This window comes from Octopus bimaculoides, chromosome 18 (genome assembly GCF_046866305.1).
Source record: "Octopus bimaculoides isolate indiv1 chromosome 18, ASM4686630v1, whole genome shotgun sequence".
NCBI classification, from domain to species: Eukaryota; Metazoa; Mollusca; class Cephalopoda; order Octopoda; family Octopodidae; genus Octopus; species Octopus bimaculoides.
The window spans coordinates 50,059,614-50,077,663 of record NC_142945.1 but is presented as its reverse complement, the minus strand read 5'-3'; the positions used below and the strand labels follow the sequence as shown (position 1 = coordinate 50,077,663).

Genomic DNA, 18,050 nt, shown 5'->3' with positions numbered 1-18,050 from the left:
TTGGTAATACGGTGCATCACAAAGAACTTGAGAAACTGCTTGCAAACATACGCAGTTACGTAGTAAAACGGGAAATAAATAGATACATGAATAAATAAATATATAAATAAATAATTAAACGGATGAATAAAGAGTGGCAGTCACGTCAGCTTGGGAAAAGTCGGACTGATACAATACCGGAATATATTTTATTTCGTATTCAATTTGCAAATTTCAGGTTTGCAATCGAAAGAAGTACACATTGATCTGCATTAGTAGGATGAAACTAATTCATAACTTCACCCGTTTCTTTAGCTTTACTTCTCCGACATTGTTCTTCCATGGTCCCATATGCAATCGGAGGCAATTGCAATGCAGTCCACAAAGCATGGAATAATGTGTGCGTGTATGTGTTTGTATGTCTGCGCATATCATGTGTCGATAACAGGTGGAAAAGATGTTTTCCTAGGATTAAAATCCAGTAACAACGTCCTATGGAAAAGCCTTAGCACTGTAAGAAAACAAAATTTCTGGAAGGTATATAAAGGTGACAACTGAAATTGATTCTAAATGGATTTTACAAGTTAACCCACACTCCACCATAAGTACCTAATCAAGGAAATTGTAAGAGGATCGGCGGAGGAAACAGTACATTTCATGAGAGTTCACTATAACAAAATTCAAGACAGACATCTCTATCACTCTATGTAAACAATCCTATTACTAAAAGGAATACGAAGCTAGCGATGTTCAGGTTGTCGGTGGAATATCAAAGCTGACGCTTGGCAACAAAGCTGAAAAATGCAAGTCCTATGGACCAGAGATATCTCGAAAGACGAAAACAGATCTAGACAATTATGGCAGCGCATACAATCATTTCTCGATAAACATGCTGCAAATTACTGTGAAATTTCTCCAACACTGAGAAATAGAATTAAAAAGGATCAACCACCTCAATGCAACAGACACTGAGAACATGTGGCAACACTCGTTTCACCATGGATAAAAAAAAAACTACGGTAAGAACTCATATTACAAGAATAACTTAATGCACAGAACATGCGCAAAAACATAAACGAAACAGATATTCATTGGGGGTAGAAAAACAGATGATACTCAAGATTTCAACAAAGACCCCGAAGTGAACCTAGATTACTTCCCTAGATTGTTAAAAATTATATTGGCAGTAAATTGGAAAACTATATATGAAACAGGAGAGAAAATATAACGAAACCAAATTAAATACAGCGCCCAAAACACAAAGTTCGTCAAGCAAACACACACAAACACACATACACACACACACATACGCACACACGCGCACACTCACACACACACACACACACACACACACACACACACATATATATATATATATATATATATATATATATATATATATATATAAGCATGCAAATATATGTCCGTACACATAGTTTTCTGTATTGTATACAGCTTCCATACTTGCAACAGAAATAAACTAGCATCCAAGTATTAGCATTTGAATATTTTAAGATATATATCTAATTCTGAAAGGCATTCTTCACAAACAACAAATGAACTTGCGAAGTAAATCATTAAAGTCACTTGAATTTGTCATCATAAATCAGGCGTAATTAACCTATATTTTATATATGTATATATATATATATATATATATATATATATATGTGTGTGTGTGTGTGTGAGTGTGTGTGTGTGTGCGTGTGTGTGCGTGTGTGTGTTCTTGTGTGTGTGTGTGTATGTATGTATGTATGTATGTATGTATGGATGTATGTATGTATGTATAAATGTGTGTGTGTGTATGTTTGTGTATTCATACATATATGTACATCGTATGCACAGGGCAGACACATGTCATATTATTTCATTTTTTTATAAAACACTTCAGAAATCGGATGCTTGCGATCCTTAAGCAAACAAAGTTTCCGGTTTACGAGAAGAGATACAATGAAAACTGTTCTAGGGATCTGTCTTCTGCTTTTTGGTAAGTAATTGTAAGAAAAGAAGCATTCACCATGCATATGCTCTCAACCATGTTTCGTTGTTAAACTATCTTGCTAATAACCTACATGATAGTATAGCAACATATATATATACACAGAAATATAGCCACACTAACGCCCACTGACACATGCATAATATTTTATATTTTTAAACAATTGGCGTAGGAGTGGCTGTGTGGTAAGTAGCTTGCTTACCAACCACATGGTTCCAGGCTCAGTCCCACTGTGTGGCACCTTGGGCAAGTGTTTTCAACTATAGCCTCGGGCCGACAAAAGCCTTGTGAGTGGATTTGGTAGACGGAAACAGAAAGAAGCCCGTCGTATATATGTATTTACATATATATGTATGTGTGTGTGTCTGTGTTTGTCCCCCCAACATCGCTTGACAACCGATGCTGTTGTGTTTACGTCCCCGTAACATAGCGGTTCCTCAAAAGAGACCGATAGAACAAGTACTAGGCTTACAAAGAATAAGTCGTGGTGTCGATTTGCTCGACTAAAGGCGGTACTCCAGCATGGCCACAATTAAATGACTGAAACAAGCAAAAGAGTAAAAGAGTAAAAGAGAATTGATCGGTCCTGTCACTGAAATGTGATTAATCTGGATAACTGTTTTGAAGTATATACTATAACATTTCGGACAATGGTACTTTATATTGAAGTCTGATAGTCATTTTGCCGTCCCTTGAAACGTGGGATCTAAGTTAACCTCTCTTTAGATGCTGAGATAGACAAGAGGATCGGGAAGGCAGCCACAACATTCGCACGCACGCGCACACACACACACAAAATTGAAAAGTCAGTTACATCATATATCGGCTTTTGTTTTCGATTTTGACTTGTAATACCAAAGAATTTCAAGAACGATTTTTTTTTTATATATCTTTTAGGTCAGGTGACTTCAGAATTTTGCTTTGATTACGCCAGAAAAATGTGCCACATAGCCATGTCAACAGATAATCTTGATACAGTGCGCTCCGAGTACTGCAGGTACATAAATCTCTTACTTTTTCTGGCTCTTTTTCTGCTAATAGTTGAAGTTGTACGGAAGTCTTGTTGATTGCATTAAAATATATGTGTGTTTGTGCATGTGCGTGTATACAAGCACACATACACACGTACAGAGACTCACACACACATGCACACACACACACACACACACACACATACACACACATAAATATATATATATATATAATTGATTAAGTAACCAGAAGATGGATTGGGTTTTAGTCCTTATTTAGTACAACGATCGTTTCCATCTATCCTACATCTGTCCCTAAATGGTGAGACTTCGTTCAACTTCCATTTCGCAGTGTAGGTCACATAAGGTGCACTATTAATAATTATAGTGTTAACCCAGTAAGTTCCAGGAATAACCGCACCAAACACGACACAACCTACACGCACAACGTGCAAAACTTTAGTAAAAATAAACTAAATCATAAGACTAGAACAATCAGAAGCAGGTACATGAGAACCAATTATGGGATAGAGACAAAATATCAACATAAAACACATCAGCACCTTTAAACACAGGATGCCACAAAATCGCAACACCACTCCAACATTCGGACAAATAAACCTCATAGGAGATACAAAATCATGATTCCCTCTGGTACAACGCAATCTGGGTTACGAAACTTTCATCCAGGTTCAGGTAACAGGTCTTCTCGCCACTCGACCGTTGCTTCCCTAAAAAAAGTGTGTACAGCCAGCTGACCAAAATGACACACGGGTTTCAGTTGAACAAGGTCTTCTTGAATGTGCCGAGAACAATGAAAACTTTTTGAAAACATTGCGTAGACTTTTGAGCAGATATCACCAAGCTTTTTGCAAAATTTGATGGAGATTCTCAGCTCAACTTTCTTTGTCATGGTCAATGCGACGATCATACACTACACACCTTCCTTCCAGGCACTACTGTAAACAGCAAAATTGAGCTAGAACTTTAAAAGGTAATGAGTATTAACAGCAGAGCTTTAGGTCAATGTGTGCTTAGCGACTTTACTCTGCGTGATTTAGCTTCTTTACAGTCCGGATACTTATTGATCAGATGGCGTATACACGGGCACACATACACACATACGCGCGCGCGCACACACGTGCATATGTAAGCCGCTTTATAAATATTCTAAGGGAACAATATTCCCTGCTTCTCCGTCGGTGTTTTTTGTTTTTCTTTTCTAGCATGATAACTCTTGATATCTCTCTATTTTCCAGGCGTCTGTCGTATTTTGAGAAATGTTTTTCTGTCGTATTTCCGGAATGCAGTAAATTTTTCCGTGCGATATATAGTATAAATTACATAGGTAATGAAATCAATTTTCTTTACTTTGGGATTACTGAAAAGCCAGCGCGTACAAGAAATAATACTCTAAGCCATTGTGAATGAATATCTTGCGTAAATTTTATGGATTTTTAAAGCGGCAACTTAACGGTAAACTCTGCTGAGGTCGACTTTGCCTTTCATCCTTTCGGGATATAAAAATAAATACTAGCTAAGCACTGGGCTCGGTTAGAGCCCTAGGCGCGATTAGAGCATTGGGCTTATTTAGAGCTCGATCTAATCAACTTCAACGCTACCTCAAAACTGTAGGCTTTGTGCCAAGCTTTAAAACCAAAGTCTGTGAGCTGGAAAAATAGGATGCATTCGAAGCATTTCGCCTGTCTTTACGTTTTTAGCTGAAATACCGCTGTGGTCGATTTTTCCTTTCATTCTTTTGTGTTGGATAAATATAAGTACCTGTCGATGATATCGACTACTCGCTCTTCCAAAATTTGGAACCAATATTACTGGCAGTTTCTATTAAACTTTCCATTGTAATTATTTGTTGAATTGAATGCGATGTTTTTTTAATGTATACCAGTATTGTTATATATCGATTAACATACTTCAGGCGTTTGTTCTTTATCGAAAATATTCTTTAACATTAATCTGTAGCATTTTCATGTTTGAATTTGTTCATATTGAGTTTGTTCTTAAGAAGATGAATAAAATACTTATAAAGTAACACTGGTACTGTTCTTCCGTATTTTTTATTGCATAGTATTTTTTATTGCATAATTTATTAGGGAATATAATATTAGGGAATATAATATTAGGGAATATAATTGCAGAATATCAAAATGACATAGATCAGGAATGAGATACCCCGTCAATGTTCGATTCTGAAGTTAATTTCTAAACACCGTTCTTTCTATATATTCCAGTGAGGGTAAAAATTATGTCCAATACAGTCAAAGTCTCAACCTCTATTATGTCATCAATCTCAAAGTTACTAATATTTTTGATAACATCGCTCTGTTGGGATTCAAGTCCACTGGTAAGGATATAATTTTACATACACACGCGTGCGCACACACAGACACATCTCTCTCTATCACTCACTCTCTCTCTATATATATATATATACGTGTGTGTGTGTGTGTGTACGTATACATACATATATAAATACATACATACATATATAAATACACACACACACACACACACACACACACATATATATATATATATATATACACATACATATATATATATGCATATACATAAGCCCACGTGATTATGTACGCAGTTTTGGTATGGTAAGACACACGCTAACTCCATTGCATTGCATTGTATTGGAATTAGATATTATGTAACGAAAAAGGAAGTAGTATTATTTGGTATTATTTATTCACCAGTAGAAATGGTGCATTTGGTAACAGAAGTTACAAAGTTTTACATGCTAAGTAGCCCTATAAGAAATTTATATTTAGAAATTCTTCAGGTAGAGAAACAAATAATGCAAAATCATAAGGGTTTCTTCCAGATGGAAATTATGTATTATATGGTTTCCCTGCCTGAGGAATTGCTAATGGGATATTTCTTTTGTTTATCTAAAATGTAAAACTTCGTGATTCAAATCAGCAAATGAAATATATCATATAGTGAATAAAGAATACATCAAAATAATATGCATGTGTGTGGTGTATGTGTGTATATATATATATATATATATATATATATATATATATATATATATATATATATATATATATATATATATATATATATATATATATACATATATGCGGGACATGTAGAGATTCCCATTTAGTGTACGCAGCAGAATACACGAACGCCGTATCAACAGTGAGCTTAATGTTATTTTTTCCTGAGTACCATTACCAAAACATATATTTATGAATTTGGAACATTCCAGAGACGATACAAGAGTGTGTATGTACAATAGTTTGTATGTACACACACACACACACACACACGCACTCACATATACATGCTCACGTGCGCACCCCCCCCCACCCCCCACATACAAACACATATACATCGTCTTTTCTCTTTACAGGTTGGTTAAATCTCTACACTGAGTCCTGGAACAGGAATAGAAAAATAAAGAACGAAATAAAGTGTTATGCAGCTAAAGTCATGTGTGTCGTATTGTGTACCTTTGGTCAAGTAGCAGAATGGAAAATGCATCGGTGTTTAGATGCCATTGAGAAATTAATTTCAGATACAATAAATCTCAGCGATTCTTTCTAGTTTGAATGTTTTAATCTAGTTATTCTGCACGGTAGTAGTCTTGATAATTTTTGTCGAAATTTATCGAATTAAGTCAGCTCCTACTTCAAATGCACAGAATTATTATTTAGTAATTACTCACATCAAACACATCTATATATGTGTGCGTTACCGTACAGTATAAACCACGTCAACCTTCAGATTTCACACTGTGCTATCAAGTAGTAATGTTATACGTAATTGCAGGTTTGCTTTTGGGCTTCTGTCGTGTGTGAAGAGATAATTGAAAATATTGAATTCAAGAAGAAGGAGTACATTCATTTGAACATTTATTTTCAATCGCTACAATTTTTTCTACGCAACGTAGTTCTCCAGGCGTGCAGGCACTTAAGTATGCAAATGTCTTCCTGCATTGAGATCTAGTTGATCCCTCAGACGATATGTAAATATTCTCACCGTAAGGTCAAAATCTGGGCTTCAAGAGCATCCTATCTCTCTGTCGTGGCATGAAGTTATTAGTAGCCACTTAGTCTATCAAGGTGCGTTTCTGCTGAAGGGCCGTTGGCAGACTTTTTCAATTATATATATATATATATATATATATATATATATATATAGATATATATAGATACACACACACACACACACACACACACACACACACACACATATGTATATATATATATATATATATATACACATACATACATACATATATATATACACATACGTACATACATATATATATATATATATATATATATATATATATATATATATATATATATAAAATATATATTAATTACATGCTTGTTAAGGAGAAATGAAATATGACAAAATTGTTCACCACAAATTACATTTATATCTCTAAAAGTGGAAACCAAAATTTACTAGGAAATCAACTTGTCAAACAAATTATTAAATCTACTTTATGACTTCTAAACCAGAAAAAATGCTACTACATGAGAGATAGATAGTCAGAGAGAAAGAGAGAGAGATAGATAGATAGATAGATAGATAGATAGATAGATAGATAGATAGATAGATAGATAGATAGATAGATAGATAGATAGATAGATAGATAGATAGATAACTAGACAGATAGATAGATAGATAGATAGATAGATAGATAGATAGATAGATAGATAGATAGATAGATAGATAGATAGATAGATAGATAGATAGATCCGCACGCACCTGCACGTTTATGGTCATGAGAAACACATTTTGCAGCATATTAAGCTTTCAAACCCAGACAACAGTTGAGCCACCTGCAACCCTTAAGCTACCAGTTGTTGCCTGTTACGTGAATATATACGATGAAATGTTTGCTTGCATTCTGTCTCCTATTCGTTGGTAAGTAATTATATGATAAATAGTTCGGCATTTATGTTAAATTTTTTTTCTATTATGAATTAATCTCTGCTACACTTGATTCTTTGCCTATCATGTACAGCTAGTCATAGATGAATATTTATGCCTCCTTAAATTTATAAATGCAAGCAAACAGTCAGAGAGACAGGCAGAAAAGTATACAGTCACGTGTATCATATATCATTGTATTATTGTACATACGTTATACATGTATCATTTTTCTGTACCTTGTCTGCCGCTATATGAAGGAATTCTCAACACACATAATTCATTGTTATTATTATTATTATTATTATTATTATTATTATTATTATTATTATTATTATTATTATTATTATTATTATTATTATCATTATTATTATTATCATTATTATTATTATTATTATTCAGTAGTTTTATTTTTATAACGTGCTTTCACTTCACTACCGAGCGCAGCTCTGTGCGCCTTGGGTATGTGCTGTGGTTTGCTGTGGTGCTCTTATGTTTACTGTATTGAAAGTGTTTTTCGTAGAATGTGTGCAGTACCCAGTAGTGCAATTTTCTGTATGTTATATATATTTGTAAGTCCTGGTGTTTTTGTTATGTATTTGTCTGAATATTTTTTTATTATACCTAAGGCACCTATTATTATTATTATTATTATTATTATTATTATTATTATTATTATTATTATTTTAAAACTATATAAAATCTATAGAATTCCATCATAAAAACACGCGTATGCTCATAATCTCATAGTGCTTTGCATTTGTAATTTCAAATATGTATGGGCTGCAAAATATTTTTCTTTGGTTTATAGGTGCGAAAACAGCAGGTCATTGCTTAAGTTGGGCCGCGGTAAAGTGCCGCGGAGACATGCAAAGGTATCCTATTCTCCAGCGAGATAAGAATTTTTGCAAGTATATACAATTCTTCTTAACAGCTTCTTCTAACTATTATTGCTGTATGTAGCATATACGCATTTCAAATATAGCTTCATGCATGCTATGTAAAATATATTTGGGTTCGTGTTTTACGAAAGTAATATTCTTCAAAGATATCCCAGGTTACTCGGTGGTTATAAAATTAGGAAATTATTTAGAATACCCCCGTATATATATATATGTATAAACAAAGAATATATATGCATGTATATACGCATATATGTACATACTTACATCTACATGTGTATATAGATGCATATCAGGGTACAGGATGTTAGAACAATGAATTACAGACCACGGAACGAACACATAGGAAAACAGATAGCCACTTGGAATTAATCCTTCGTCAGCTGCCTCTATTCTAACTAGATGCTTCGAAGATATATATATATATATATATATATATATATATATATATATATTATTATTATTATTATTATTATTTTATGTTTGACCTTTGTTTTGCATTTGTACAAGTTGGATCCAAGTCTCACCCAGAGACCTCAAGAGACAACAAGTTAGAAGTTCATGTAAATGTTATGCCTAGGGTACCATATATTTGGATTTGTACAGTTTTGTTCAGGTGAATGTTAAAGAAACCATAAGAAAATTATGTGTTTGCTTTAAAATTTGAGATCACATAGACAGTATTTTACGTAGGATATGGGCAGTTCCCATGAGCACTATCTTTTGAACTTCAGCCATTTTGGGGTTTCCTAGAATCTGATCTAGGTAGTAATCAGCCCGTTTCGCTGTCATTCCCAGGGCACCTATGACAATAGGTATTGTTTTCGTCTTCAGATTCCACATTTTGCTAATTTCTATTTCAAGATCTTTATATTTGCTCAGTTGTTGGTAGGTCTTGACAGATACGTTTATATCGATTGGGACAGTCATATCAATGAGGAGGCATGATTTTTGTCTGAAGTCTTTCAGTATGATGTCTGACCTATTTGCGTCTATCTTTCTGTCAGTTTGAATGGTGAAGTTCCAGAGGAGTGCAATGTGATCATTTTCAAGTACTGGGGGTGGTTTGTGTTCCCACCAGTTTTTATCATGGGGCAAGTCCAGGTTTTTGCATATTACCCAGTGAGTATATTGTGCAGCTCTATCATGCCTGTTGAGATACTCTGTAGGCGCAAGCAGACTGCACATGGAGACAACATGATCGATGGTCTCATTTTGTTGTTGGCATATACGACATAATGGGGAGCTGCCGTTCTTTAATATGTTGGCCTGGTAGTTCTTTGTAGGTAGGCATTGATCTTGGGCTGCTATGATAAACCCCTCTGTTTCTGATTTCAAGCCAGAGGCCATTGACCATTGGTGGGTAAGGGCTTTGTCAATATCTGCATTATTCGCTCTCTTTGGGTATTTGCCATTGAGAGGTTTTCCATGCCATTTTTCAGTCATAATAGCTAAGGCAGCAATTTTAGCACGGGTTTTCAAGCGCTTAACTTTTTCTGCAGGTGTTTCTAGTTCGTCTAATTCTTGAATTTGTTGCAATTGGAATTCACTTAGATATTCCTTTGCCTGTTTTGTTACTGAGTAAGATGCTTTCTTGCTTTCATATTTTAAGACAAGTTTTAGCATCCAGTCCTCAGAGTTTTTCAGATAGGTGTCTAGGCCAATTGTGGCTACCTTCATTGATAATGCCAGCTGTAAAAGTCCTCGGCCTCCTTCTTTTCTTGGCAGATAAAGACGTTCTATATCTGCCTTAGGGTGGTGCATTCTATGCATTGTCAACAGTTTTCGTATTTTTCTGTCAACATTACATATTTCAGTAATTGACCAGTTAACGATGTTGAAACTGTAAGTCACGACTGGTATGGCTAGAGCATTGATCGCTTCGATCCTGTTTCTCGCGTTCAGCTCTGTCTTCAGTATTGCTCTCACCCTGCGATAACATTCTCTTCTGATCCTTTCCCTCATCACTGAGTGCTTGATATTGTCCCCTTCAATTACCCCTAGGTATTTGTAGCTCTCCGCTGGTTCTAACTCTTTTATGACATTTTGCTGGTCAAGGTTCACATTAGATGTATTTGTCATTTTTCCTTTGATAAAGGTAGCTTTTGCACATTTATCAAGGCCAAATTGCATCCTGATGTCATCACTGAATTGTTTAACAATTGCTAGTAGGCCTTTGAGTTGTTGGTCATTTTTTGCAAAGAGCTTTAAATCATCCATGTAAATGAGATGATTTATATTTTTATCAAATATTTTATAACCATACTGTGCATCATTGAGCAATTTTGAGAGCGGTATTAGGGCTAGACAGAAGAGGAGTGGTGATAGTGAGTCACCCTGGAAAATGCCACATGAAATTCTTACATCTCCAGCATTTAGAGATTCATTGTCATTGTTCAACATCAGTGTGGTTCTCCATGATCTCATACTTACAGATAAAAAGTTTCGCAGAGTAGGAGCTATTTTATACATTTCCAGACATTTCCTAATCCAGCTATGTGGTAGGCTATCAAAGGCCTTTTTATAGTCTATCCAGGCTATTGACAAGTTTTTGTATCGCTTGTGACAATCTTCTAAGATCATCTTATTGATGAGTAGCTGATCTTTACAACCATAAGATCCACGTTTACATCCCTTTTGCTCATTAGGGAATATGCTACTTTCTATTAAAAAACTATAGGTGTACTCGGTTAGGACAGATGTTAGTGTCTTATACATTGTTGTTAAGCAGGTTATGGGGCGATAATTTTTTGGTTCGTTTGTTTCCTCATTTTTTGGAAGCAGGAATGTTAAACCATTAACTAGCCAAGAGGGCATCAAACTAGGATTTTGCAAAACATCGTTGTAAAGTTTTGTTAGCAGTTCATGGCTTTCTGGGAAGGCATTCAACCAGAAGTTAGGAATTTTATCCTTTCCTGGAGACTTCCATTTGCTTGACCTGCTGAGAGCAGATCTTATATCTTATACCCTGACCCCCTCCCACTTTTGCTCCTCTAAGGAATCTAGGTCTGTAGATATTCTATCGATCCAAGGGGCCTTTTCATTGTGTGTTTTATCTTCTGCCCAGATTTTATTCCAAAATTCTTGCACTTCTTCTTTTGATGGGACAGACTTTATTGTTACTGGTGTTTTCCCTATCTTCCTGTAGAAATTTTTGGGGTTATTGTTGAACATGTTATTATCTCGGAAGAATCTAACACGCTTTTCATACCTTGCTATGCGGGCAGCTTTAGCACATACCTTTTGCTTGATGGTTTCTATGGTGGCATCAATGTCAACTATGGTTTTCATATTATATTTTTTCTTTAGTTTATGGGTCTTTGTAGGTTTGATACTCTTGTCAAATTTAAGGTTTTTCAAACATTCTATGTCAGATCTAAGCAGCTTAATTTGGTGTTGAATGCGTTCTTGCCAAGAAGGCTTTTTGTGGGAGTGTTGTCTTTTTCTAATCTTTTCACCACATAGAATCGTTGAGATTCTTGCGGATGCATAGTACAGGTGGTTGAGATCTGTAATATCAACATCATTAGCTGAAATTATATCCTTAAGTGCAAGGCGGATTTTACCAATTATTTTCAGGTTTTGGTTAGAATTGCGAATTTTGGGGAGAGTGTCGCGTTCATTCATACTAGTTTCTTTAATTTTCAGCCATTCAATCATGATTTGATTTTTTAGATCATGTAGTTCTGTTGCGTCGATTTCTGTATGACTTCCTTCATCTATTTGATTTTCACCTGCATTAGTGTTTATGGTTGGTTCAGAGAGTATTTCACTTTGCCTATCAGTTACCTTAACTCTTTCAATCATTACTGTATTTTCATCAGCCTTGGGCTGGTTTATAATTATTTCCTCTGTACTATCTTCTTTAGCTGCAGTTTCATTCTTTTTATCCTTTACTGCTTGCTTAATTTGGTCAATCTCTACTTCAGTTAGTATTTTTTTTTTCATAATGTTCCTTCTGACGTTGGCAAGTTTGTTACTGTCTATGTAGGGTCTTACTTCAAGGTGTTTCTGTCTTCAGTTTAAGTAGGTTTGTACAGTATTAGATTTATCTGTAGGGAAATATATGGCATGGTAGAAGGCTGTAAGAACTTCTTTATTATCTTCCCTAGACCATTTTTCATTCTTTTTCTTTTGGTTATTTGATGACGAGCATGGATGGCCATCTGTTGGAATATTCCGGTTGTGGGGTACTTCCAGCTCCTGTGTGTCGGGAAGATTTGAACCAGTAGCAGATTTCTCGTCTCGGATCTGGTTCATTATCCGAGTGAGTGGTCCTTTATAATACGGTTTATGACCATTACGGTTTATATTTTGTTTTATTAACAGTGAGGCATACCCGCATATTTGCTTACATAGATACATATGTGTACATATATGTATATATGTATATGCACGTACAACGAGTTCTCAACGCTGCAGTCATGGATGGAGATTCTTTATTTGTGTATTAAGGCTGCTATTGATTTTATTGTTAAGGAATCATAAACATTCTTGAAGCCGATCACATAGAGAAATTGATGTTTGTCGCCATTTTAAATTAATACACGACAGGTTCGTACATAATTTTTCTGTACGCTATATGAGTCAGATATAAGTACCTTGAAGTTATATTCGGAAAGAATGTTACAAGAAATATGTAGTTGAACCATGTTTGACACTATGGAAATACAAAAGCAAACTCTTAAATTATAGAACTCTGTTTGTACCAGTATTAATCTATTGGTTTTTAAATTACATCGCTTGATATATTTCTCTCTGTCAGGCGCTTGAAGTTGTTTCTGATTTGTTTCAAATCCGGAAAGCAGAGATGCATCCCTATCATGAAACGTAGGTACGGAAAAGAATGTGCTGGTAAGCTATTTTCCCGTTATTCTAAGCGGCAGTCATTCATTCGAATGTATATTGAGCAAAAGAAATGAGAAGTTTTTTGCGAATATAAGCCAATACAGTCATATATAGTTGGGTATGCTTAAAAATCCTGTCGAAAGTATGTTTTCTAATAAGTTGTTACGTGTTCACGTGATTGCCCAATCTATAAGATGTTGTTACATATTGATGATGAGATTTCACAATGCAACGTTTTAGCCCTCGAACGATGCCACTCCTCGTTGGGCGAGCAGGCTGGCATTCCACTGATCTGAAATATATTCCTTCATAGTCTTATCCGTTTACGGCTGAGTGGACAGGAAGAACATGAAACGAAGTGTTCTGCTCAATAACACAACGTACCACCCGAACGGTCAATCGAGCGATCGTGAGTTCAACACCCTAACTGCTAGGCGACGAACCTTCATAAAAAAATTGCAGCAATTCTTTTTTTATAAATGTATTCATATTGTGTTTGTGCCCGATATTACAAACTAATCCCGGTGAAATAATCATTTCCATTTAGCTATATTTATCCTTTTGTTACCATATTTCTATTCCTTTTTGTGTTTCTTTCAACTAATTTTAGGTATAACAAAGAATTTAGTAAAATAGCAGAGTTATTATTGAGCCAGTGTTAGAAACATAAATTGTAATTTAAAATTTGTTTCAAGATTTTGATTCAGAACTTTTGAAAATAAGAAATTTGTACTACAGAGCCAGAGGCGGTTTCAGGCGGTTTGGCAGCAAAAGAGTTATTGGACACTAGTAATTGTATCGCTACATAATATATCAGCTCATATGAGTGAGATCAATAAGAGAAATTATTCATAGAATATCAGAAATGTCAATGTTAAAAGCACGAGCACTGTTTCGATTCCACTCCTTTATTATTAGTGAAGTCCTAAACTATGTATACTAAGAGTTAATCGATCGCCGAAACAAAATAAAAAGCAAAAAAAAAACAAAAAAAAACATGCAACTGACTGATTAACCAACAAGTTAAACAAATGATCGATTAGTTTGTTTGATAGATATTTAGACAATTGTCTAATAATATCGGACTGAAACTGAACCAGTGTGCGAATGAAATTAATATGGGCATAATGATTCTCCCTAGACAAAACAAAATTTGTTTTAACACATGAATTCATATAAAGAATCTTGTAAGCTGAATGCAAAACCGAAATCAGAAGTAGCATTGATCAGAAATAATGTATATGTTAGTAAAATTAATTTTTTCGTAACATTTAAAAGTTCATTTAAATTACGAAGCTTTCTGTGCGTTCCAGACGAACTTAACCCTCGAAGCAACGTCCCGAAGAGTAATACTTTGTCTCTCCTAACAAAAATGATATTCATATTGATGATATTCATCTTTGTGTGATAGGATCTAAATTTATTAGGTAAGGATAAAATTTACGCCTACGCAAACTCTGCATACACACACACACACACACACACACACACACACCACACACACACACACACACATATATGTATGTATGTATGTATGTATGTATGTATATTTATTTATAATATATTTTGGCGCTGGAGTGGCTGTGTGGTAAGAACCTTACTTCTCAACCACAACCTTGAGAGTGGATCTGCAGGACGGAAACTCAAAAAAGCCAGTGGTATATATATATATATATATATATATATATATATATATATATATATATATATATATATATATATACCCAGTGGTATATATATATATACCACTGGGTTTTTTGAGTTTCCGTCCTGCAGATCCACTCTCAAGGCTGTGGTTGAGAAGTAAGGTTCTTACCACACAGCCTAACTGTGTCCCCACCATTGCTTGTGAACCGATGTTGGTGTGTTGACGTCCACAAATCTTAGCGGTTCGGCACAGAGACCGATAGATTAAATACTGCGCTTACAAAGAATAAGTCCATTATTACAATAACATTACAGCATTTTATTTGTAATATGAAAGTCAGAACTGTTATTCACAATAATTGAAAGAGTTTATTCGATGATATATTTTTACTGTTAATATTGGAAAGCAGTTTGATAGATACAATTCGGTTAAACTAAATACGGATTTCGATTAATTGAATGCTTGTATCATCAACATTACAGTGCGAATTAGTGATCTGTATATACAGTGCCGCTAAAATATGAAGGATATTACTCCGGTCTTTATTAAAACTAGATTAAAATTTGATGTACTTGTTATAGCAATGTTTCACGGAACATTGTATCTATCACACTGCTTTCCAATAAACATATATCTATATTACTATTAACAGTAAAAACATATCATCGAATAAACTCTTTCAATTATCGTAAATAACAGTTCTGACTTTCATATTACAAATAAAATGCTATAATGTTATTGTAATATAGTTATTACAATACTATGTATTCACGAAGTCTTATATAAGTAATAGGTAATAATATAACAATACAGTGATATTACTTTTAAGCATTTTGCATTACATTTCCAATAAAATTCTTTACATCTTTGGAACACAATAGAGACAATGCCTATGTCAATATATTCATTAATTTCTTCTATTTATAGGACAGTAACAAGAGAACCTGATGCCTGAAACGAAATCACAAATATAGTAATAAAGTGTTACGATAAAAAGCTTTTGTTTGTGATATATTGCAATTTTGACAGAAGGGGACAATGTTGGGAAAATTCCTGCTACATAAAGGGACTTTTAGGAAGTGTTGTTGTATTTTGTTGACTTTAGGCTACGCATTCTTCAATTCAACTGAATCTTTACTGAGTAATTTATTTGTCTTCTAAATCTGTAGTATAGCATTTGATATGCTATAGCAGTTAGATTCTCTCTATGATAATTATTATGCTCGGGGTGCGAATACTTCGTCATTTTAAAAACACGTATTTTCTAGTCTAACTACCAGCGTTGCCGATGCTTTTTTGAATAACTTACAGAATCCCATACCTAACTCCACAAAAACATACAAAATATTCTTAAAATATGTCACAACCGGAAAAATAGAGAAAATACAGGTTTTTTCACCCAGAAAATCTGAAATATATGTGGATGTGAAACGACTTGAAATTGATAAAAATACAACTAAAAAAGACAGAATATTGAAATTTAAAATTTCTAAAACGTACAAACAGTCAATGTTTCAGTAAACACATGCAACATCTGTGCAAACATACCATCTTCGACAGCGCTTCAGGTGACGTCCTACCACAGAGAGTGTTTGTCCCGCGGGATCGCATAACTTACACGAACAGGAAATTGCAACTGTCTGAAAGTAAAGTGGATTACCGTTCCCGACGGAATGAGGGGAAGCCTCGGTATGAAGATGTCCTCTCCCTTTCCACATCCCTGAACTCGAACCACACAGAACTGGGATCACGTAACAAGCATGCTTGCAGTATCAGTGCAAACAATGCTCTGAGACTTTTTGGGGACTTTGATGTAGCGGCCTCTGCCAGTGATGCATGACATTGTGTCCCTTATTCTAGCAACCCGTGCTTGAAGCAGGCCTCCCGGTATGTCCCACATACCTCGCCATATATATATATATATATATATATATATATATATATATATATATATATATATATATATATATATATATATATATATATGGGTGGTGAGGGTGTGTGTGTACTTATATATCTATGTGTGTGCGTGTATAATGGAGAGAGAGAGAGAGAGAGAGAGAGAGAGAGAGAGAATCAGTACACACGTATCCTTCAATTAGTTTGTCTCTAATAGTTTGATAACTGATGTTGATTCCTTTACCTTTCATGAATAAGATGTGCAGTATAATCAAACAAAACTGCAATGGTATGTGTAGCAGATTTAGGAAAATAAAATAGTGGCCTATTTTATTGAATACAGCCTTCAATGAGATATCGCTGCACGGCAACTGTTTAATGTCTGAAACAAAAGAATCGTATAATAATATGATATAAGAGTGTGTGTACAAAACAACATATGTTTACGAATCCCATTTAAAAATGCTATTCTATACATCAAAGCTTGATATGTCTATAAATTTCATGCTTTACTCTCATCAAAATGAGTGAACGTTCATGCAAGACTAACCATACAAACAGTAACGCCATATAGGCCGAACTTTCCATATGGGTTTCCTACTAAAATGCCAATATTCTGTGTTTTTATATTTGTCATTTATTCTATCGCGTTCTAATTATCCACTTTCTACGTAACGGACCAAAAATGTATTGGAGTTATTGTCTATGTGTATTGGATATGGACAGACAACTGCACGTCCATGCACACACACATACATGTAAACACACACATACACATGTTGGTTTGCTAATACACGCACAGTAAGGGAGACCTCAAAACATGAATCCATATAAATTTCACGTGAACGATAGATGTAACAAAGTATCTCAGTTGCTGAGCG

The 18,050-nt window shown here is 34.7% G+C and overlaps 2 protein-coding genes and 1 long non-coding RNA gene across 5 annotated transcripts in view; 2 read left to right on the top strand and 1 right to left on the bottom strand.

Annotated features, from left to right (window-relative positions):
- LOC128249895 (uncharacterized) overlaps positions 1-18,050 on the bottom strand; it is a 36,823-nt gene that overhangs the window by 4,973 nt on the left and 13,800 nt on the right. The window contains exon 5 of one of the 2 annotated variants that reach the window (XM_089366179.1): positions 17,414-17,551. In XM_089366179.1, the coding sequence (XP_089222305.1) occupies positions 17,414-17,551 (138 nt within the window). Of the gene's footprint in view, positions 1-17,413; positions 17,552-18,050 lie in introns of those variants that run through there. The other variant, XR_016245069.1, reaches the window with a different exon arrangement.
- LOC128249785 (uncharacterized) lies at positions 1,788-6,533 on the top strand. Of its 2 annotated transcripts, XM_052974284.1 has the most exons (5): positions 1,795-1,966; positions 2,876-2,975; positions 4,209-4,297; positions 5,199-5,311; positions 6,338-6,533. In XM_052974284.1, exons 1-5 carry the CDS (start codon positions 1,930-1,932, stop codon positions 6,344-6,346), a joined length of 348 nt encoding a protein of 115 aa, XP_052830244.1. In that variant the 5' UTR covers positions 1,795-1,929; the 3' UTR covers positions 6,347-6,533. The 2 variants fall into 2 exon arrangements, with proteins under 2 accessions (XP_052830243.1, XP_052830244.1); XM_052974283.2 differs by lacking the exon at positions 4,209-4,297 and having other exon boundaries at positions 1,788-1,966.
- On the top strand, positions 7,657-16,266 carry LOC128249790 (uncharacterized). Its single transcript, XR_016245070.1, has 5 exons — positions 7,657-7,866; positions 8,684-8,783; positions 13,540-13,628; positions 14,936-15,049; positions 16,198-16,266. It is a non-coding gene; the product is annotated as an uncharacterized LOC128249790 (long non-coding RNA).

Coding starts and splice junctions, on each gene's coding strand:
- LOC128249785 (XM_052974283.2), top strand. CDS start 1,930: ATGAAAACTGTTCTAGGGATCTGTCTTCTGCTTTTTG. Junction 2,976..5,198: donor GTGCGCTCCGAGTACTGCAG/GTACATAAATCT, acceptor TATATATTCCAG/TGAGGGTAAAAATTATGTCC. Junction 5,312..6,337: donor GTTGGGATTCAAGTCCACTG/GTAAGGATATAA, acceptor TTCTCTTTACAG/GTTGGTTAAATCTCTACACT.